This window comes from Schistocerca piceifrons, chromosome 6, assembly GCF_021461385.2.
Source record: "Schistocerca piceifrons isolate TAMUIC-IGC-003096 chromosome 6, iqSchPice1.1, whole genome shotgun sequence".
In the NCBI taxonomy this organism is placed as follows: Eukaryota; Metazoa; Arthropoda; class Insecta; order Orthoptera; family Acrididae; genus Schistocerca; species Schistocerca piceifrons.
This window is the reverse complement of record NC_060143.1, coordinates 114,047,981-114,072,815: the sequence shown is the minus strand read 5'-3', so window position 1 is coordinate 114,072,815 and position 24,835 is coordinate 114,047,981. Positions and strand designations below refer to the sequence as shown.

At 43.0% G+C, this 24,835-nt stretch overlaps 1 protein-coding gene across 1 annotated transcript in view; it reads right to left on the bottom strand.

Moving 5' to 3' along the window:
* Positions 1 to 5,310: 5,310 nt before the first annotated feature.
* Positions 5,311 to 24,835, bottom strand: part of LOC124803170 (sialin-like) — a 175,158-nt gene continuing 155,633 nt past the window's right edge. Inside the window, exon 10 of the mRNA XM_047264353.1 lies at positions 5,311 to 5,445. Within this exon, the coding sequence (XP_047120309.1) occupies positions 5,311 to 5,445 (135 nt within the window). The remainder of the gene's footprint in view (positions 5,446 to 24,835) is intronic.

The following is a 24,835-nucleotide window of genomic DNA, read 5'->3' as shown; positions in this document are numbered from 1 at the left end:
AATCTCTCTTCCCTTCAGTTTAGTTTATTACAGGCTTCCAATCGTGTGTGAAATGTTTGTTCATACAATGAGTATGCACTTACGTTTACATAACACATATTGTTTGTGGAGTCGAAGGGCGTGTATTAGACACTTCATTTGGTTTAACAGTTCAGTTATACGCAGTCACACATAGACATTCTCTCTTTGCTTTGCTCTGGCTCGTCATTTAGTTATTGCTTAACTACATTAACGAGACTTCTACTTTGCAGCCATCATACGATCGCACAATGCAGTGTATTATAACCTTTGGGTATACTGATTGATTCAGTTTACAATTGTCGCGTAGTACTTTCGCATCGTAGACAGCATCCACTACTTGGAACATTAGGAATCCCAATCTATGCATGAATTTACAAAAAAAGGGTGTGGCGATGGTACAACTTGCAGAACGCTATACTTGCTACTACAGAAGTGAATGTATTCAATGTTTAACGTTTGGCTGTCATAATCAGTAACTGTGGTTGCTTTCCCATTGCATTGCATTGCCTTGTGGCGCAAGTCGAGCTGCTAAACAACTTTCATTACTGCAGCAATATTACTTTTTCGTGATGACTTGTGTGTACTTTAGTGCTACTATGCATGCCAATAAACGTTGCGCTGTTGATATAAGTGTGAAGCGCTCAGATTACTTTCATTTTTCATGCTCTATTCAGACTGCGTTCGTTAATTAATTGTATGTCTCATAATTTTATCTATGACAGTGCACAGATTTCAGAAACTAGGGAACGTTAGGAGTAGTTTGCAAATGTAATAAACGTAAGCAGAGGCGTCAGCTTACAACCTACATACTAACCTTTTCTGATGTTTCATCTTCATTCGTAACACGGGAGGATTTCGAAGTCGGCTCCTCATATTTGCTGATTTCGTCCTCGACCGTCCACACATCAGCATCCTTGTCGTCTGGCATCTTTGGCTGTGTTATAAGCCACCACAGCTTACCCTTCCCAGGCCGAGAGATCGCAGATGGGGCTCCCTCCGCCGGCTACCAGGTAGTCGGAACTGCAGCTGCCGCTTAAGCGGCAGTGGTAACCCACTATCTCGTTTATCTGAGTCTCATAACGCAGCGCCCGCAACCTTGGTGACGTTCTGCGTTTGGCACCGTAAATCACGTCGCTGCAGAGTATAATAGGATTCTTCTTAATCCGGGGTGTTGTTGAGAGCTTCTGGCTGAACACGGATTACAGTTCATAATATCTACGTTGTTTTCGACACCCACTTTGAAATGGAATGCTAGCTCGGAAACAAACTAAACCACAAGATGACTTTCAATACCAAGTGTGTTAGTTGTTCTCTGGCAGGTTTGAACGTTCACAACAGATGCCAGTTGCAATGACAGACCGAATGGCTTGACTATCGGCGCTTTCAAAACTGCTCCTTTCTGCTTTTATCGACTTCGCTGTTGTCAGCGAAATTTCTGTCCTTTATCTGTCGGTTGGATCCTTCAACTCCCGGTGGAACATTGGCCCTTCGGAAAGAGTCGATACCTTCTGTTCGCTGTTCATTATGCCTTACCATTAGTTTTTCACCTTTGCCATTTTAATGGTTTACAGATCTTCTTCATGCAATTAGATGCTTGGCTTCCGTTCTGTAGCTTTACCTGTTCCAATCACGAGTGTTCATCCATTATTTTGGTATTAGTGCAGAGTACAGACGCCTTTTCACAGCAGCAAGCCCCTTGAAAAACGGACTATGTTTCGTCTTCTAAGGAAAAGTTACAATTTGTTGTATGTGATTTTACGGGGAAGAGAAAAAGTTGAGTTGATTGTTTTATGTTTGGAAAGCGTGGTCTGCTACTGATAATTTTCTGTGACACATGTGATAGTTACTATCATATGAACTCCGTTTATTACATTTCTTCTTATTTGTGATAGGGCATCGACTTAACAGCTCATGCCAGATGTATCTATTTTGCTAGAATAAAGAGGCTGATATGACCATTTTTGATAAACTAGAGAAAATTCTAAGTTGTTCACATAGCCCAGTTGACAGTCTACATGTCGCACCAGTATGAAATTACGCTGATTTCAACAATAATTCCGTTAATAAAAGAAAGCAATACGATTATCCTCGAACGAATTTTATCGTAGGTCGCAGAATCATCCTAGAGTGTCAGGCGATTGCAAAAAGCCACAGCTCGTTCCCAATGTCAATGAGGGTCACAGGAAAGATGGCCAGAAACTACAGACCTATATCACCGACTTCTATGTGCTGTACAGTGACGTAGATGGAAAGTGTTACGTCATGAACACCTTGATGCCTGTGGGATATGTCGATTTCTGTAGACGATTAATACGTGATGGTTGTTAGGTGTGTCTGACTTTACTAGAAGCTTTCAGGAGGAGATCGTTACATAGCTTGCTCAGAGCACTTGCACACAGCAGCTTATCAGCATCTGTCGGCTTTGGGAGAGGTCGATCCATTGGCATGAAGGATACACACAGGAGCGCCATATCTACAGATCGCACCGTCAGATGGGAGCGCTGAGATGACAGAACGAATGCTGACGAGACGAACTCGGGACAATAGTGTACGTAGTGAAAAAAGCGACCACGGGCCCTTGTAGGAGGTCCACTCTAGGAGGACATCGGAAGATTTTTCGGCTGGCTTTCATCAATAGACGGATGACGACAGCTGAAACAGCCTACCGGAAGGTGGGTCGACGTGTCGAGTTCCCGTGCGTAGTTTACCGCTGGCCGCTGACCAGTACCACAAACAAAAGAGACTGTCATGGTGGACACCAAGTGTCATCTAGGACATTGAGTGACATATACGTGATGTGCAAATAGCTGAATGGGTCGCTGAGAGAAAAATCACTGACTGAATGCAAAATAACTTTATTAATACAGCATTAGCGTTTCGGCACTTGCTATCATCAGATATCTATTAAAATAAATCACTTCACTGGGCATGAAATAATAATGGGTCACAACATAAACAAACAGTGAAACCATGGCAATCATAAGAAGATACGAACCTTGGAACTGTAACTAACCAGTAGTTGCATGCACAGTGGACATAATCGTTACTTGTTGTAACCATAACAGACATTAGCAGAATGATACAAGATTACTGGCCACAATAAGAGGATATAACGCATGTAGCTATTATAACGTTGAAATATGCAGTTTCTAATTCAGCACGGACAGAGAATTGAACTGTTTCATGTGCTAATATGTCGGTTCTAAATGTGTAATTCTATATAACCATCTAAACCACACAGTGCATGTAGGTGTTTTAGCTGTTATATTCTTCTACTTTTCATTTTGAACACCCACGGAAGTAAAGTGTTCAGGTTACTTGTTTTGCGCTTGGCACCTACAACCCAGCATATTTTTATTGCGACCGTTATCGGTCATCTAGTTACTTTTGTTGTTGTTGTTTCTTTAGTCCAGCGACTGTTTTGATGCAGCTCTCCACGTTACTCTATCCTGTGCAAGCTTCTTCATCTCCCAGTACCTACTGGAACCTACATCCTTCTGAGTCCGCTTAGTGTATTCATCTCTTAGTCTCTCTCTACGGTTTTTACCCTCCACACTGCCCTCCAATACTAAATTGGTGATCCCTTGATGCCTCAGAACATGTCCTACCAGCCGATCCTTTCTTCTAGTCTAGTTGTTCAAATTTCTCTTCTCCCAAATTCTATTAAATATCTCCTCATTAGTTATGTGATCTACCCATCTAATCTTCAGCATTCTACTAAAGCACCTCATTTCTGAAGCTTCTATTCTCTTCTTGTCTAAACTATTTATCGTGCACGTTTCATTTCCATACATGACTACACTCCATACAAATACTTTCAGAAACGACTTCCTGACACTTAAATCTGTACTCGATGTTAACAAATTTATCTTCCCCAGAAACACTTTCCTTCCCATTGCCAGTCAACATTTTATATCCTCTCTACTTCGACCATCATCAGTTATTTTACTCCCCAAATAGTAAAACTCATTTACTACTTTAAGTGTCACATTTCCTAATCTAATTCCCTCAGCATCACCCTATTTAATTCGACTACATTCCATTATCCTCGTTTTGCATTTGTTGATGTTCATCTTATATCCTCCTTTGAAGACACTGTCCATTCCGGTCAACTGCTCTTCCAGGTCCTTTGCTGTCACTGACAGAATTACAATGTCATCGGCGAACCTCAAAGTTTTTATTTCTTCTCCACGGATTTTAATTCCTACTCCGAATTTTTCTTTTTTTTCCTTTACTGCTTGCTCAGTATACAGATTGAATAACATTATGGCACTTAATTTGGTAGTCCACTGTGTCTTGTACAAAGAGGGATGAAAACATTGAATCACAGCTTTGCCAAATGTATCTTAAACTGTGAATTAGGCCAGTAGTGTCAAAAAAATGAGCCACATGGGTTTTTTATTGTTATTGGACAATAGTTAGATGGAAAAATAACATTGTGGAGCGTAAACTGAAGATCCATTTTTGCCTTGCACCAAAGTGGGTGCAAAGTCAAAGTACAGTGGAGTTCAGGCACCAAGTGGGCGGCGGGGGGGGGGGGGGGGGGGTACAGTGGAGTTCAGGCACCAAGTGGGCGGCGGGGGGGGGGGGGGGGGGTACAGAAAGATGATGGTAGACTCCAGGGGGTACGTATTTTAATAGCCTGTAAAATGCTAGGCTATGTGTGTGTGTGTGTGTGTGTGTGTGTGTGTGTGTGTGTGTGTGTGCGCGCGCGCGCGCGCACATGCAAGCTATCTCCCTCTTCCATGCATTTCCCCTCGCCTCTCAACCTGCCGCGGCATGTAGGCAACTGGGGCATGTGACCTCACAAATACGTATGGCATGGGCCAGAAGCCGCATTGATATGCCACTCAAGCTTATGTCTACAGGACGTTTTCTCCTTCAGATAGTTATACTATCACCTCCATGTATAGCATCACTTCACAATAGGACATCCTCCAGATGTCACCTTATTTTCCATGTGCATGGCGACGCCACCTGTACACATCCCATATAATGTGGCCTCTCTGTATGTTCGAGGACTGCCATACTGACAGCGTCGAGGTGGTTATAATTTCTGCGTGATCATTAGATATCACATAATGGCTTTTGATACGCTGCCAGGAAGCGCTTCTCAATTCTTACCTTACTGTCCAACTGAATAATAATGGATTCCATAGTAAATAATTGGTAAAATAAATTGCGTTACGTCAGTACACATGCGTGTACTGTGAAAATTTTATTTATAAAAAAAACGTCTGTGTACTGGGACTGCATCCAACAGAGGGAGTGCAGTGTTTGGTGCCCGTATCAAGAAGCTGTCTGTGCCTCGTTGACGTTCCAAGGCTGCATCTTAGCGGAGCCAAAGATGATAAACACGAGGCCGCTCACGAAGTACAGCCCAAACCCAATGAAGAAGATGATTCGCCACTGCTTTACGGTATTCTGCAACAAAATAAGACATACATGTGACTACATAAAATACCGAGCGAGACAGCATCAGTTTATAGACTCGCTATACAGAATTTGATTCAACAAAAGTGGGATGCAGTTTGATATCTTCAGAGTTATGTTTCCTTAGAATGGATACAGTTACTGGTTGATTCAGTCGTGACGGACAAAGATGATTTCCCAGTTACACTTTCACATCTACGTTCATACTTCGCAAGCCACAAGTACGTGGCGGAAGGTACTTCCGGTACCATTGTATCATCCCTCATTCCTGTTCCATGGAAAGAATGATAATGAATGTCAATATACCTCCAACTGAGCTCTAGTTCATCTGATATTGTTATCGAGATAGCCTTGCGATATGTATGAGGGAGGAAGTGTCACGATTCCCGGCTCTTCCTGAAACTGCCGGCCGTTGTGGCCGAGTGGTTCTAGGCGTTTCAGTCCGGAACCGCGCTGCTGCTACGGTCGCAGGTTCGAATCCTGCCTCGTGTATGGATGTGTGTGGTGTCTTTACGTTATTTAGGTTTAAGTAATTCTAAGTCTAGGGGACAGATGACTTCAGGTGTTGCGTCCCATAGTGCTCAGAGCTATTAGAACCATTTTTTTTCTTCCTGAAACTTGCGCTGTTGGTATTTCAACAGTAAACTTCTCTTTGATGTACAATGCCTCTCCTGTAGCGTCTACGACTAGAACTTGCTGAGTACCTCAGTAACGCTCTCGCTCCGACTGAACGATTCCAAGTGCGCTGCTCTTCGTTGGGTGTTCTGTACTTCTTCCCTAACCTAACCCAATGAAGGTCGCAGGCTCACAAGAATAACCAAGAATCGGTCGAACAAGTGTTTTGTAAGCAGTTCTTTCGCTTGTAAACTGCATTTCTTTAAGATTCTTCCAATGAACTTCAGCTTTTCATTTGCTTTTCCTGCTGTTTATGTCAATTCTGGACGACTGTGGGGTATGAGCTGTGCTGTTTGGCACATCCCTAGATGCCGTATCCTGATCTCTTGTGACCCGCAGGAAAGGGAAGCACCCCATACGACCATGCAAATTAATGTGAAGGAAATAATAATGTCATGCAAACGGAAACGCCTTACTGAAACCATAATTAACTGGGGTGGTCGAATCAAGCACAAAAATATGGGAACCACACCATGCATGTAGATGTACTGAAGCGAGGAGGGAGCATCTACCTGTAACAAAAACCAGAGCTCGCTATAACTGTTACTGCCTAAAGTCAAGCACCGGTATGCCAGTCGGTAACGAGAGAGCAGCAAGGGCTGTCGTCAGCCAATAGCACGCTGACCGACCCCTCTCCAGGACGACAATGCGACCGCAGCGGTCTTTATGCGAAGAGAACGTAAGCGCCACTCCTGACTGGCTGTGGCCCCAGTTCTACAGCAGCTTGAAGACTAGCACCTGGATAGATGCGTCAAAGCTTATTACTCTCCTTGTACATTCTATGTAGTTCAAACTTGGAATTGTTATTCTTTTTTTGTCCGTCGCCTTTGCTTGCGATACATCTCTGTAAATACAAAGTTAAGTATTGTAATCATTTACTTTTGTAATAAAATTCATTAATGCGATTTGTCTGAATGTCGTCTAACAATCTGACAAAGCGGGTTTCCTAGACACCCCATATTTTGAAGACTAGGCAGGATTCACCATTTGACAACTAGACAGGAGTCAACATTTGGCGACGAGTATTAAGAAAAACCCAGTGCTTGGATACCACAGATTTTCTTTTGTGTTTTGCTGGCGCCTTGATTCTATTTTGTGTCTTTCGTTGCAGGGGTGTGTTTACTTGCTTTCAAAGTATCTCTTACAGTGTTTTTTCTATTCAGGGTTTTCAGGTGGGCGCTGCACAAATTTTCTTTCCTTCTGTTGAAACATCCCCTTAGAAAAATTTGTAAATGACAGTGCTGGAAAACCTCTACGTTATTTAATTTTCAAACAGCTGAGCAAAACTGAACGTACTCAAACATTTCTCTCTTTACTTGTTCTGATCAACACCAAACTGACACACAATATTTTTTTTTAGCGCAACGCAATCTGACTTTCAATAATCCCTACAAAAGAATGGCCCTGACTACCAATAACCTATACCTTTCATGAACCACTTACCTCACAGAAATCTTCGTTACTCAAACTACTGCAATACAGCGAGCGCCAATACTGCCAGATAAATAAAAGATTCTAACTACTGAAGGCACTAACTACTGATAGGCATAGTTAGCAAATGAAAGATTTTGATGGAGAGCAAGCAATGTATTTACCTTAATAGTGTTCAACCAATCTTACAAATTTCCTTTTTCTGACGGACACACGTCCAGATCGTCCGCTCTCAAAACTCTGCCATCTCTCTCCGCACATCCACCACCGCTGGCGGCTCACCTCCAACTGCATAGCGCTACGCGCTTTTCACATCCAACTGCCCAACTCTGCGCAAGCGAATATTCCAACAATGAGTCCAACCAGCCACAAACTACCCACTGCTGGTGGCTCACCTCCAACTGCACAACGCTACGCGCTGTTCACATCCTACTGCTCAACACTACACAAGCGAATATTCCAACAGTGAGTCCAACCAGCCACAGACTGCACACAGCACAGTCAGTGATTTTCATACAGAGCGCTACGTGGCGTTACCAACATAAAAACCTGAACAGCCTACTTACTGTGCTTATTTTTATAGCTTGCCTTGTCTGTTCTGCTCAGGCGCCTCAGCCGACACAGATGTTTCAGTTTCGGACACAGCAAATTACCTCACTGATAAACACGGTACAGCAGCTACTGACAACTCAAGCTACCACTTGAACAACACGCAACACCTGTAGCTCCAAGTCCTATACTGTCTTTTCGCCAGTTTCAGGAACAAGAATGGGAATGGCTCGAATGGTTACAACAGTTTGAAGCTCACGTAATTGCTCACAATGTACCAGGTACTGTGAAACTTCATTAGTTTTAGTCAACGGCAGGAAGTGCTGTGTTTCCCCCCATTCAGAAATTGTTCCCTAACGCCACACCGAGTGAGCTTCCCTATGATCAGGTTGTAGATTTGCTAACTATTGTCGTGAGTGGGTAACAGATTTGCAGTGTATGATGATGAGGAAATGCAAATTAAAATGCGTTTGTGGTGTTTTATATTCAGATGTTATGTTGCATGATGTGATCATGTACAATGTACCTGATGTCAAACTTGTTGGTTTTGTTGTGGTCTTCAGTCCTGAGACTCGTTTGATGCCGGCCGCGGTGGCCGTGCGGTTCTGGCGCTGCAGTCCGGAACCGCGGGACTGCTACGGTCGCAGGTTCGAATCCTGCCTCGGGCATGAGTGTATGTGATGTCCTTAGGTTCGTTAGGTTTAAGTAGTTCTAAGTTCTAGGGGACTTATGACCTCAGATGTTGAGTCCCATAGTGCTCAGAGCCATTTGAACTCGTTTGATGCAGCTCTCCATGCTACTCCATCCTGTGCAAGCTTCTTTATCTCCCAGTACTTACTACAACCTACATCCTTCTGAATCTGCTTAGTGTATTCATCTCTTGGTCTCCCTCTACGATTTTTACCTTCCACGCTGCCCTCCAATGTTAAATTTGTGATCCCTTGATGCCTCAGAACATGTCCTACCAACCGGTCCCTTCTTCTTGTCAAGTTGTGCCACAAACTCCTCTTCTCCCCGTTCTGTTCAATACCTCCTCATTATTTATGTGATCTACCCATCTAATCTTCAGCATTCTTCTGTAGTACCAAGTAGAGAAACAACCATTGTGATATCTCGCAATTTCCCTGTGACATGGGTTCATGTTGCTGCTCGTAGTGTCGCCGAGGCGAAGAGCAGCGAGTGGAGTACTTGGGGAAGGAGGATCTGATTAGCTTTCCTCGACTTCTTATTACTGTTTACTGTGTTCAACTTGGATGTCAAACTTAGAGACCAAATTTTGAAACAGTCAGATCCATCATTTCACCACATAGTTCAAACACTAAATCAGTATGATTCAGGTGCCATGACGGCTGATAAATTTGAGCAGCTGATTTGTCAGGTCGAGTTATCCCTTGGTTACAACCAGCCCAGTAGGCAGCAACAGCATGCGCGCGCCGTGCTGCATAAACAGTTCTCCACGCCGCATAAACAGCTCTCTACACAGGCGAATGGAATTAATTCATGCCCTCGGTGCTATTCACAGCACAAATGCCAAGACTGCCCTTCAAGACAAGCACAGTGTTATCGCTTGTGGTTGGAAAGGACATTTACAACCTATATGTTTGCAACGGAGCAAACATAAGGATTCTGCCCACTCACATAAATCTAGTCACAAGGCCCAAGTAATACATGCAGTGAATTCAAAGCCCGCTGCAGGCATTAGCAAAACTAGCAAACAGTTTCTTCAGTACTATGCCAGTCCAACAAACCTTTTGTTCATTTGCATATTAGTGGAAAACGTGTGATATTTCAGTTGCACACGTGTGCCTCTGTTACATTGTTGAATCGTAACACATATGAACTGTTAGACTCCCCTTGCCCGTCTAAAACTAGCACTCACCTGACGGCTTATAATGAACAAGACATTCCATTTCTCGGAAAATGTACTTTGCCTGCCATGTATCGCTTTGCTACAATGACGCGATTGCTAACGAATTCCCTGAACTCTTTTCTGAACGTTTACGGAAGGCTAACAGTTTTGTTGCACATATTACTATGACAGCCAATGCTCAGCCGAAATTTTGCCGTGTCACAACTGTTCCCATTGCCTTACGGCACAAAGTGGTGGCTGAACTTAAAGAATTGCAAGATAGCAGAGCTATTGCGCCCATATAAGCTAGACAGTGGGCAAGTCCACTGCTTTTGCTCCCCAAACCTTCAGGTCACATTCGCCTCTGTGTTGACATTAAGCCTACAGTCAACCCACAAACTGTGATTGATACTTATCCATTGCCACGCCCAGAGGATCTCATGGACAGATTAGGCGCTGGTCGCTACTTTTCAGAAATTGATTTGCGCCACGCAGATCCTCTAATACCACTAGATGAAGAACCTCAAAAAATATGTGTTGTGAACACTCATTTGGGTTTGTTTAAATATTTGAGTTTGCCTTTTTGGCAGTGCTTCCACACCCGCCCTTTTACAACGGTATTTTGAACAGCTGACTGCCCAAGTACCGAACTGTTCAAATTATTTGGATGATATTGTCGTAGCAGGTCGTACATAATGGAAAACACATTGCAAATTTGCGTGCTTTGTTTTGTGTGTTATATGATGCAGGACTAAAGTGTAGACTGGAGAAGTGTGATTTTTTTTAAAACCTGAGTTGTAGTATCTTGGTAATGCCATACACAGCCAAGGTGTACATCCTCTTCAGTCACATCTGTTAGCCATCCGTGGCCTGCCTGTTCCTCGCAACGTCACCCAATTGCAGTCAGTTTTAGGGACAATGAATTATTGTATTCGGTTCAAACCGAATGCTGCACAAATAGCAGCTCCACTGTATCGTTTGAGTCGCAAGAACGTCCACTTTGTTTGGACAGATGAGTGTCAAGAAGCTCTTCAAAAACTTAAAAATGATTTGTTCAGTCATGGATGCTTGGTTCACTTTGATCCTACCAAACCGGTTGTGTTGCAGGTTGACGCTTCCTCTTACGGAATCGGTGCAGTGCTTTAATACAGATTTGGTTATAAAGACAGACCTACTGCTTTCGCATCAAAAGTGTTGTCCAAAGCTGAGTGTAACTATTCACAAGTAGAGAAAGACCATTGGCTATTGTGCATGGTGTCACCAAATTCCACCATTATTTGTATGGCACAAAATTCTCCTTCCTAACTGATCACATCACAAGCCATTGCAATCCTTGTTTCATCTGACGAAGCCGGTTCCTGTACAAACTGCCCAAAAATTGCAATGATGGGCTTTGTTGCTGTCTTAATACCAGTACGAGATTGTGTATCGCCCGACAGCTCAACATGGTAATGCGGACACGCTTTCACGTCTTCCGATTGGCCCTGATACAGACTTTTACGCTTCTGCTGAATCTTGTCACATCGATATTCATGATTCTGAATTGCTTCAATCCTTTCCTCTGAACTATAGGAAAATTTCACACACCACGGAAGCTGATTAAGATTTGAACAGTTTGCTAAAATACATTCGCCCATTTTGGCTTCGCTCAATGCATAGCATAAAGAACTCTTTAGTGCGCCGATACTTCGCACGTCCGCATAGCCTCGCAATACAGCAAGGTGTGATTCTTGTTCAAAATGACAGTGTACAGTCACGTGTGTTGATTCCCAAAGGTTTACAAAATGAAGTGTTGCAGTTACTTCACCAAGGACACTGGGGGATTGTTCATACGAAACATCTAGCATGTCGACACTGTACTTGGCAGTGTATGGACAACCAAATAGAACAGATGACGTCACACTGTCACGCATGTGCCGAAAATCACTCTGCTCTGCCACAAAAAGTCTCTGCTTGGCATAAATCGCAATCAAAAATGGTTCAAATGGCTCTGAGCACTATGGGACTCAACTGCTGAGGTCATAAGTCCCATAGGACTTAGAACTACTTAAACCTAACTAACCTAAGGACATCACACACATCCATGCCCGAGGCAGGATTCGAACCTGCGACCGTAGCGGTCGCGCGGTTCCAGACTGTAGCGCCTAGAACCGCTCGGCCACTCCGGCCGGCAAATCGCAATCACCATGGCAACGCGTGGACATAAACTTTGCGGGATCTTTTTGGAACACTCGTTGGTTGGCTGTGGTAGACGCTTATAGCAAGTTTCCTTTTGCTGTGCCAATGAACTCGAGAACGTCATGTAGCACAGTTCAGGTGCTGTCCTCTATTTTTTGCCTCGGAGGTTTGCCTGAAGTCATAGTGTCGGACAACGGCCCTCAGTTCACGTCAAATGAATTTGAAACATTCTGTGAATGCAATGGCATACAGCATCTAACTAGAGCATCGTTCCATCCAGAGTCAAACGGCGAAGCGGAATGTTTTGTCCGAGCCTTCAAGCAGCAGATGGCCAAACTTCGCACTGCACACATCAGGGATCAAGCATTGGATCTGTTTCTCGTCTTTCTCGCCTCCTGTCGATCGCATCCGCGAGATGGACCATCGCTGGCGGAATTGGTTCACGGCCACCCTGTAGGGTCGCAAGTTGTTGCGAGCAAACGTTTGTTTTTGGATAGCTTGCTGCATGTAACTTCAGGGGCTGACATCTAGCGGCCTACCCGGGAGACACACGTGCACCTGGCAGTGCCTTCCGTGGGAAAGCTATTCAATCTCTCTTACTGAACGCTTACATTCACCACCTATAAGAACCTAAATAAACGATATTAAATATTATTCAATCATTTTCAAAATCGGTACACTACCTTTTGTTATTCAGGAGAAAATGGTATAAAACTTTCAGCATTGTAACTATCATAGTTTCGGAGACACTTATGGAATTAAATTTAGTTAGGACCTATAGTAGTTTATCTCTTGGTATCATTTAAAAAACATAAACAGAACTCTCAGTGTGCGTAATTAATTAATTGAGATTTTAATATTAAAACTTTGATTATTTATCGTTTTCATAATATAAAAATCAGACAAAATTATTATTTGTGCCTAATATTGTTGTGGAAGTAAATGAGATTGTGTACGTGGGACATTCGTCAAATTTTAATGTTGCATTATATACCTTCTTAAGTAACTTGCAAGAATTACACAATCCTGTCGTGGGAAAATGATCCTAGGGGATTTACCCACTTTGCTGATGACGTAAGTCTAGGTGTGATTGCTATTGTAACAGAGCAGCCAGAGAGCCAGTTGGAGGAAAATCTGTACCTAAAGAATATTTCCATAATTATTGTCTTTTCGTTTTCGTTTATTAAACATTACTTTAATATTTGTATGTCAGATTGACGCAAATGCATCTGTGTGTAAGGATTGGTGCAGGCCAGTTTTAGTGCGAGTATGATCATGAGCGAGCATTCTGATTGGCAGCGAGTATGGTCAGCCAATCAGAATTGAGACATTTCCTGTTCGTTACCTGATAGCTGTACTGGGAGTGAGGCTGGAAGAAGGGGGTCGCTCGCTAGCTTTGAATGTGGACGGCCATGTTACTACTGCCAGTGTGTAAGATGAAGAATTAGTTGGTGTTTGAGTTATTGGTGAGCTAAGTCGATAGCAGTTGTTAAGGACTGCTTGGCAAATTTTAAGAGAATTTGACTAAATCTGTTGGACAGATATTTGCGTGTGAAATGTTGGCCTTCATAGTATCCGTGTGGCATGTTTCAGTATTCAACCACTGAGCATTTTTTGGCGAGCAGTTTCTTTTTTACAAATCCACAAGAAGGACCAAATTTAATAATTCATATTAGTGATGATATTAATGCCTGTGAAAACGTTGTTTAATTGGGATTGGCTTTGGACAGATTTCTGGCTGCTGTGCGTGTGAAATGTGTGTATGAGTTGTGAACTGGAAAGAAATAGCCAACAGTTTAAATGTGGACTGAATAATTCGTTTTCTTTGGCTGTCAAGGACAAAATAAACATTTTTGTGTGGAAATTTCAGACATTATTTTACAGAAGTGAATCCATTATCTTACTGCCCGAAAAAATTTTTAATATTGTATTTCTACAGAAATTTCTTTCATAACTAGAGTTGCACAGCCTCAGTAATTATAGATATTAGGTGGTGTTTTTCATCAATGGTGCTTTCACATCATCTCGTAAGTATCTACATTGTCGAGTGAAGGGACATTGAGCAGACGCCGTTCTGAGGTACGTGAATTTTAATTTGCAGCTTGCTTCACTCAGTGCTAGCGAACTTTTTAAAACCCCGCCACGCCGCAACCCCATTGGACACTGCTCCACCTGCTCCACCCTCCTCAGCATCCGGCGCTGAAGGAAGGTCGCAAATATCGCTTCGCGCCGCATGATATTGTGTTTCACAGGGTGGTCGCCAGGCGAGATCCTTCGTCGGCTTGGAGCATGCAGGTATCTCATTTCAGGCCCAGACAGATTGCAGCGCCGACATCACAATCAAATTCGCCACTGTCATGTACACGGTGATTCTTCTGTATCTCTTCCCCCAAATTCACGGATCACGAGGACAGCGCGGCCACAGCTGCCTCCAGAGGGTGTCATCACGACACCGCGGGACGACCCCATGGAGACGGAGCCTTCACCTCCTCCACCTCCTCTCGTCCTATCAATGGAGCTGGACCCGCCCATGCTGCAGAAGCCAACGTGTTCTACATCTGGTTATGGGCCTCAGGAGTTGGACGCGTACCCTTCTGGTCGTTTTCAGGCGGGACGATTCCGCCAGAGCGAAGGCTGGATGGTGGGGTACGAGTGGAGGTCTGCCGTCCCCTGCAGCCGCAGCTTCGAGTCCGTCGCAGCATCCACGCTCCTGCCCCCACTGCTGTTTTTGTGTTGCCTTTACGACGATGGTCTGTCGCTTTTTTTTGGGGGGGGGGGGAGGGAGGGTAGGTAATATTACGCCAATTGCACGCTGATCGACCGCTTTCCAGATCGACAACGCGACAGCAGCGGCCTCTATGCAAAAAGAAGATAAGCGCTGTGCCCGACTGGCTGCGGCCCCAGTTCTACAGCAGCTTCAACAATAGCAACTAGATAGAAGCGTCAAACTCATTACTTTCCTTGTACATCCTATGTAGCTCAAACTTGGATTTGTTACACTGAAGAGATTCCTTATTTTGTCTGTCGCTCTTTTCTTTCGACACATCTGTGTAAATACAAAGTTAAGTATTGTAATCATTTACTTTTGTAATAAAATTCTTTAATACGATTTGTCTGAATGTTGTCTAGCGATCTGAGAAAGCAGGTTTCCTAAACACCCCATATTTTGACGACTAGGCAGGATTCACCAATAACAGTCACAAAAACTAGTGGTCACTGTAACAGTCAGGCGTCAGCGCATGAATTACCTGCTGATAAAACTGAATGAACATTTAATAGCTGGACAATGACCGTAAGTGTAAAATGTAACCTTGTCATCGGTGGGTGGGCACGTTAAAAGCATAGTTTTGAGAATATTTCGCAGTTACAACCAATGACTGGAAGAACAGTTAGTTGCTTACAGAAAGAACAGGGAAAAGTAATTACTAGCAACAGAAAGGTCACCAGACTACAGAATGAGACCAACTAGCTGGCTGCCTTAATACAGTACAGCTGGCTCCTGAAAGGGGTGAACTAACGTCTGCCGATATTTTTGTTTTATATTATATTTTTTTCGCAAGTTCTGGTAAATATTAGGATTTGTTCTTTTCAGATTGTAGTAGAACGTACTTTTACTTTCACTGTATGAAGGAGTCTTACTACTTTTTGAGCTCGCATCACGTCCAGCCATTCTCTTTGACTGTATCAAGCAAGTGTAGGTGGCACAAACGAGAAGTCTGACTGCACTGGGGAGTGGCGGTGTGAATGGAATAACAAAATTCCCGATGTGAAGAAACAGCACACCAGTTGTGTTAAAAAACAATTTTTAATGCAACTAGTGTGCTATTTCTACAAATCGGTATTCTTAAAAAACAGTTCCTGAACATAATGAACAAACATCTATGTGAGAAGACTGGTCCTTGCGGCCGGCAGAGTTGTGTGAGTGGAAATGCTGACGTAGTCGGCGAACAGCGCTACCAACGCAAACTGCAACGTTTAACTTCACCACGCAATTTTGACACTATAAATGCTACGTAGGTGGCGTTTGGAGAAGTGAAAAAACAGAGAAGTCGACATGAAGCATTCTGAACAAATCCGATATGTGACGAAACAGACCGTCGGACGCATCACACACATTTTATTGCGCCACTTATATGCAGGTACCATTGTTAGCAAAGTGGTTATCGCCAAGCACGGACGTGAATCGTTTTCCTTTCAGTTGTTGCTCTTAGGGAGATAAGCAGGCTGCTAGCTTGTTGTCGTACAGAATATCAAATAATAAATCAATACTTAAATATACAGCTCTAAATCCGGTCGTATATTTACACTGTGCAGCCAATATTTTTATTGGCTGTTACGTCGATATTTTTTCCGTAAATATATAGATACATTGATATATCGAGGACCGGTAAATGATATTTCTTTAAATATCGATGTATTCGACTACCGATATTTTTTAAAATATCAACAGTCCTAGTTGCTTCCGCGTCAGTCTTTGCAACGTTGGGCCAGCTTATCAAACTCATGTGACGTGAGTGCAGGAGGCAGCGGTGGTTCTGGCTGGCCACTCAGCCATCTGTACTCACAACGGAAACGCCCCATCGCACTCGCCTCAGATTAAGTGGTAAAATGGCCAAGCGAATAGCCTCTCAGAAACTGAACGCAGATGAAGCAGGAAAACAAGAAGAAGCTGTACTGAACTGTGAAAAAAGAAGCAAAATAGAAACAGTGAAAGGTCCAAGCTGAAGACGTTCAACATTGAGCGAATTGCAAGAACCATGCCGTCGTTGGTATGTGGTCACGTTATTGGACGGCAAAGCGGAGATCCGTGTTCAAATCTCTGTTGTGCCTTTTTTTTCACAAATTTATGCACTGTCCCTTCCGGTCACTGACGTGTCTGTTCTCCTTCTGTAGTCTTGGCAATTCTCATAATATACAGTGGTTACAGAATGTGAGTCATATGGCAAGAATATATTTGAGACCTGGTACTCAGGGAAGGCAGGATTCGGTTACGATTGTGGACGGGGCCGTAAGCAGTTACTATTGGTTGCATTTTACAGCTACACACAATTTATTTTAAACCAGTAATTTTAGACTCAACAATAAATTAAAAATACCACACGTTATTAATGAAGGAATAAACAACTGTGTAAATAATAGTGTTTTCAGTGAGTTACAATTTAGCAAATCACCATTAAATACAGATACAGCAGGTAATGTTTTAAAAGCAAGTCACTGAGATCTGGCCAGAAGGCCTTGCACGCCAGGAACTGCAATAGATTAAGAATTGTTCAAAACTCGCTGTAACTTACAAATTACAGGTGTTGAAATATTAAAGGCAAGTGGGCACGAACACAGAAGAAGACGTGAAACGCCAGGAATGGCGGTAAATAAGGTTTTAAGACTTACTGCTAAAATACAAATACCAAATTAGAATTTTAAGGAAAATGACCACAATCTCGGCTGAAGGCCTTACACGCCAGGGACGGCAATAACACAAAAAATTTAGAAACCTGCTGTAAAACAGCAAATACAATAGCAAAGGTTAATTAAAAAACAAGCAAGTGGTCACCAAATGGGTGAAATAAGACGATGGTAAACTTTGTAACACAACCCTTAACATCCACTGAACACTACACAGAAGGCGACAAGAACTATGAACTAGACATATATAACCTTTAATGTAGGCGTTACAAGGTATTGTAATAAATAATACAATAATAAAACACAAGGACCAGTACATAAGTTCCTTAAAGGGTACTGAGGCAGATTATACCCGCAGAAGGCATGGGCTGAAGGAGCGTTACACTGAACTACTGGCCATCAGACCTCCTTTTAGAGCACACGTCTTACAAGAACCAAGGGGCCATAGACAGTGCTCCACCAATCGACCTCTGAGAAGGTCCGGCAACAAACACTTTCGCGAGGGATGAGATAGGCAGCCAAGCGTTGTATTCACTTCACAAGGTGGTAACTCAGATTAGTGGCAGTCAAACGAATGACTAATGATTATCTTGCTGAAGCTACCTGACATCCGATAAACCAAATGCAACGATGGAAGAATACGCCAAAGCCGGAACCGGCGGTCTGCGCTACGTCCCCAGAATACGGTGTTTAGAGCGCCCAGAACGAGAAGGGAACCACTACCACCGGAGTAGAAGAACCACCAACCGGCCTACAATCAAGAAAATTGTCAAAACTACACGCCTCACCGGACAGCAGCGGCAAGACGAGGGAACGTACACTGCCATTACGTACACTAACCCCCGGGGCAGGTAAATGGGGCGTTGGCGGCCACCAGGCAAGAAAAATTACCACTGGTTGAACTTAACAAATTGTAACAAGTTGAACGCAGTAAATAGTAATAAGAAGTCAAGGAAAGCTAATCAGATCCGCCTTCCCCAAGCACTCCACTCGCTACTCTTCTCCTTGGCAACACTTCGAGCAGCAACACGAACCCAAGTCACTGGAGAATCTCGAGATATCACAATTTTGGAAGTTTCTCTTCTTGCATTGAAATGCACTCATTTTAAAGCTTGCTGGTTCCGGTTTACGACGAGGTCGTGCACCCTCATGACCACAGGCCATCCATCCAGCAGTCCATGCGTGCCGCCAGCGGTCCTGGCGTGTTCTGGTACTGTGCGGACCTGGCTCCTCCTGAGTCCCCAACCGAACTGGCCCACTCATACCGCCCGGAGAAACGACGACGTCGCCCCAATGATAGGGCAACTGTTACTACATATCGATAACCGGCGCTGCTGCCACTAGCGGACAGGCAACGCTTGAGAAACCGAATGGCGCCAGTCAACACCAGAAGAAGACAAACAACCGCAACCATGCCAACTAAACGATACCGTCTGTCCTCCAACAGAGAGCGGAAACCTACGAACAGCACCAACGCGAGCCGCATCACGGCTCAATATTACCGTTGCAAGTAAATGTCATGAACAGTGAGAGCAGGCGAAATGTCTCAAAGACCTCTCACAGAAACGAAAACAACAAATAAACTGGTGAGAAGTATATTACAGAGAAGGAGTTCAAGAGTCAAAACTTCCAAAACGGAGCGCAAGAGGCATGACATGTGGCACTTGTGTAGAACAAATGCGAGGTACGTACGTCTGGAGGTCCCTTCGCTACAGTTCATAGTGTTGTGGAAAAAAAGTGGTGCATGAGGGAGATTGGAACCCAGATCTCTGCCTCCGCAGTCCAACAATGCCACCACATGACCAGGGCGCCACGGTTTTTCTACGCCGCTCGTTATTGCACATATTGATCTTTGGCTGTTCACTATTTCTATTTTGCTTCTTTTTCCCAAAGTTCGGTACAGCTTCTTCTTGTTTTCATGCTTGATCTGTATTCAGTTTTTGATGGGCTATCCACTGTGCCATCTTACCACTAAACCTAAGAGGGGGCTATAGGGAATTTCGCTTGTCAGTAGTCAAGTGAAGACATCATTCTGTTTGACAGCAAAGCTCGACTGATCAGTCGCCCGATTACAAGTCCTTTCTCCATGACCTCCCGGTGCAATAATTCACTCCTCCATGTCCTATGCAAATGTACTCTATCTTAATCCTCTGAGAATTGGCTGTTTCTGTCAAAGCAGGAATGTAACCAGACACCGGAAGCAGATATTGCGAGTTCTGTCAAGTAACATTTTGGTAATATAGTTAAATAAACTTCTACTCCTCCAGATTTAGGTATTATTAACCAACAGCGTTGTTGCGTGAGGAAGAATCCAGGAGGCTTCTGCTACTCTACAATACGACTCTGAAGCTGACAAATAAGGGAGCTCCCTCGTAGGTACGCATGCAGAAGCGCGACCCCTATGAAAAATAATGCAATGAACCAATCGAAACGCATGTTTTAGAAATTTAAACAGAATGTTATTCCGTAGCTTGGCCGCTGAAGCAACGACACTTCTCACACTGCCCTGTAAAGAGCGAAGCCTGACTAGCTTTTGTATCTTTCTAACAGGATTCTTCGAACAACGCTGTATTTTTTTCTGGCAGATAGCTGTTCCCAAGAGGCACCTTGAGTGCGTGAGATGGAGGGACACGAGTGCTGTGTCGGCTACCTGAGGCTGAAACTCAGCCCTGAACTAACGAATTTACGTCCCTCTTAAGAAAAATCTTATCTTTTGACAACCAGCTCGTAGACTCCCAATTATGAAGTCCCGTACGTATTAAAAGAGGAGTGAAATGAAGGCAATAAACAGGACAGTCACTGTGGGTACTGTATATGGTCTGCAATTAGGAAGCAACGCAAAAGAATGACTACATTGATCGTGGAGCTGAGCATATAATATTCTAAAATACGTGCTGCGTGACAGTTTAAGACAGAACCTGTCACATAACGTGATCCATATTACGGATCCAAGGCATTTTACGGCAGTTACCCAGTGCAGTGATTTGTCACCAGTAGCATAATCGAACAATCCTATTTATGCGTAATAGGTTACATATGTTTACGTTCAGAAAAATTACCGCCCCCTGCACCAGCTGTCGATCCCTTACGGGTCTTCCCGCATTTCGCTACAATATTCTTGCGCTGCAACCTGTCTAAAAACAACTGTATCGTCCACAAATAGCTTACAACGTTATCCTCTAGGTAATTCGTATGTATTGTAAAGGCAAACGATCCTTTCAAGCGTTCAGTGGGTGCTCTTTCAGTTGCTTTTGCATCTGTCGATTTTGACTCCTTAAGAGCGACATGTTGGGTTCTGTCTGCAAGGAAGCCGTGAATTCAATCACAAGTCTCGTCCCATACCTACTAAGTCGTAGTTTGTTGGCCAAACCACGCTGCGAAACTGTACCGAATGTCTGTATCGAATGATTTGCGGAAGTCAGTGAACGAGGCATCAACATGGACGCTCTGGGTGTCATGGACGAACAGGTCGAGCTGAATTTCGCAAGATCTCTGGTTTGAAGAATTCGTATTTTTCTTTACAGAGGGGATTTTATACCTGACAACTGTGTCAATGGAATTCATGAAAGCTAAGGACTAACAGACACGGCATAGCAACCTGCAAGATTTCATCAGTATCACTACTGAGCGGCCATTAATTCAGAGAACAATATTTTGATCAGGCGTCGACATGGTCATGATAGAAGAGAACACACCTCTGTAGCCCAAACTAATGAGAACACTGCTGCGGTGCAGCTCGACTCCAAGGAATCAGTTAGGCTGAAGGCACAGTGGTACGTCACTGGATTCGCATTGGACAGGGCACCCACTGAAATTCCCGTCCGACCATCCAGATATAAGGTTACTGTGGTTCTCTAAATCGCTAAAGGCAAATAAAGAGATGAGTTCTTTGGAAAGATCACATCTGATTTCCTTCTCAAACCCGATTTTGTGCTCCTTCTTTAATGACGTATACCATTCGTTCAATATGTTTCTTATTTTATCTAAATATTTATAAAAGTGATCGTATATATACGCAGAACCTAAATCACTGGGTCGCTTTCAACCAAACTTGATATATACTTACTATCTGTAATAACCGCTCTAAGGGCAACAAACACCTACCACCCATGGAAGTGTGGTGGGGATGAAAAGGGATAGAAAAACATGTCTCAGAAACGTCTGGAGGAATCTCAACCAAATTTCCTATGTACATTACTCGTTACTTGTATAAAAATACTGAGGTTGTAATGTATCCCTACCTACAATATGCCAGTGCCATGTAAAAATATTCGATAACGACTGAAATTAATGCTGTAGCCGTAGTTTTCCCCATACACGGTGCAATTGTTTCTGGTTGCCTCAGCTGCTGCCACCCCTCTATTGAACTCAAACAGAAGAATATGTCCGAAATGTTCCGATTTTTCCGCTTGTCACTTTATTTTCTAGCGTCCACAGCTCCACTCACTACCTTCAAATGACGCAACGACAATACGTGAGCTGAAATAGCAATACCGAACTACAAATAAAAATGGCGATCGATAAAGAAACTCATAGCAAGAAGAATACCAACAAGCAAAATAAAAACGCTATGAACTTATGCAAGAACCTAATATATTGTGAATAGTAGTGGTACTGAGCACTCCATTACGAGACTGCCAAAGATGCCTTTTTGTCGGAAGATTTCCCGCGGTTGAGAGAGACATGCTGTTTGCTGGAAGCTCTCCAAAATCAAATCACAGTGCTGGCCCGACATTCTACACGCTATTATTTTGTTCATCAGGTGACAGTGTGGATCTGCGTCAAACGCCTAGCAGAAGTCAAGGAATGTGGCAGCCACCTGGGGCTCCAGTGTGTACTGCCTTCTGGGTCTCGTAGACGATCGCAGCAAGCTGGGTTTCACATGATGACAAAGTGTGCAATACGTGGTGATTCCTGCAGATGACATATTCTCTCTCAAAAATGGTCGCAATACGAGAGTATAAAACGTGTTCCAGAATTCTACAACAGAATGACGCAAGGGATAGAAGCCTGTAGCTGTGCCCATCTGTTGGACGCCGCTTCTTGCGAACGGGATCGGCCTGCGTTGTTGTTTCGTAGACAGCTGCCGTGCTAAGGGCCCTGTACACCGTTTGAGCAGGCAGTGTTTGTAACGGCCGCCTCCACATCTGGGGCCCTATTCCCTATCGTTCACACCGATCGGTGTAGTAGGTTTGTCTCGGTAGTGACGTCATTTTCAGTTCTTTATCGAAATATCCTATTCAGTAAGCTTCTGAGACTTGTTACCGAACGGTCCTCCCACCGATTTTACGACAATTGTACCTAGAGCGTTTGGATTTCGGTGTGGCCCTGTCGATCGGTGAGCTGTGGTTTATGTACACCTATAATTTGTTATTTTAAACATTGAAAGGTGGCTACACTGAGTCACAGCGCCAGATATTGCGCCAAAGAGTATTATTCAGCCGCCTCCACTGGCAGTGCTTGTCGAGAAGTCGTCGTGGAGAGTGCTTATTGAGAAGTGGGCAGTAGGAGTTCTGATGTAGCTGTGACGAGTTGTGAGCACGTTGTATGCAGTTGTTCTGATGGGCTAGACAGCCAATGCTGTTCGATTGCGGATGTTGTAATGATCAGAGTGTATTTTTCGTCAATATATATGAAGGTAAAGAAAATCTTTTATTTTTTATTTCAAATGTGCTAAATAACAATGCCTCTTGGTCACAGGTTCAGTCAACAAAGCATCTGGCTTGTGTTCATGTATTAGACTGTAATTCGGGTTTCTATGTGCAATTGTATTTCAGTTTTATTTAATTAATTCAGTGTAAATGGTATTTAAAATACCTTGTCTTATTGAGGAAGAACCGTGCCAGATGTGTACGTTGAATCACACTTCCACAAACAGAAAAGTTACATTTGTGCTTTGTTGTTTCGTAGGTTTTATAGTTGCTGGGGACTTAATTAATTAATTGTGTAACGGAAGTTTTCTTTCATTTCTTGTTGTTATTCTATGCGGTCAGATTGCGTACTAATACCAGTCAGGGCCAGCCGGTTACAAGACTGCGTAAACGGACAGACAGCGACGAAACATTAAAATTATTTGCATTATATATAATTAAGCCCCCATGCACGTGGCGACCGCTGCTTCGGATCGTCCCTTGGAATTCTTTTGATTGTAAAAATAGCAGACAGTAGTATTGTTGTCGTAATTTGTAGTAATAGAATATTGCATGTGTAGATTTGGTAATTGAACATTTTTAGTTGTCTTGTCTTTCTTCTAATGGTATTTTTGCAGAATTTAATTTTTGATGTCTTGTATACGCGTTTGACAATTTTGTGCAAATTATGAAGATTTTAATTGTTCGTTAGACGTGTTTGTCGGGCAACATTTCGTATGAATGGTATTGTTGGTGGTAAAGTGTTATATTGTGTGTAATTTTCGTATAGTGACGAGTTTTGTATGTTTTGTAAATGATTACGCGATCGATGAAAAAGGCAAAAATGATGGATAGTCAGAATGACGAAATTGTTGACATGGCAAACTCGCCAACACAGGACAACAGTATGATGAATAATGAAGTTGAAAACAATTTAATAAGTTTGGAAAATAGTCCGGAACCAGATCAAAATTTTTCACAATCAAAACATTTTCAGAATACGAGATTAACGACAGAAAACTCTGGAATAGTATCGAAAACAGATAGCTTTACAGCTATGACGAAAGAAGTTGGTTTTGCGGGAAATGTTAGGGGTGAAAAGAATTTCGAACCAGTTAATATGGAGCAGTTGATGAGTGCAATATTAAATTTGGGAACACAGTTCAGATCTCAAATAAAGACAGAGATAAAAAAAATAGAAACTCGGTTAGATTCACGAATAGGGACATGTTTTAAAAACATGCAAGATGAATTAAAGAAAGAAATTAGAGAAGAAGTACAACCAATTTTGAATGCTCACAATAATAGTTTAATTTCAATAGAAATTAGACAAAAGGAACATGATAGAGAACAGTAAGAAAGAGATCATGTGATAGTACAAAAATTTTCAGAGTTAAATTTACAATGTGCACACAATAAGGAAGAACCATTTGAAAGAATCGAGGAATCCGTACCAAATGACGGAATAAATAACCTAACACAACAGAATCAACAGTTAACTACTAAATGTGTCAATACCGAAACCCGAGTCGCAACACTTATGGAAGACGTAAATAAACAGAAAGAACAAATAGGTGACTTATCGGAAAGAGTTGAGGAGATTTCAGATAAACTGACAAGTCTTAGTTTAAATGGGGACAGAGATTCAGATTATACAGCTCCATTG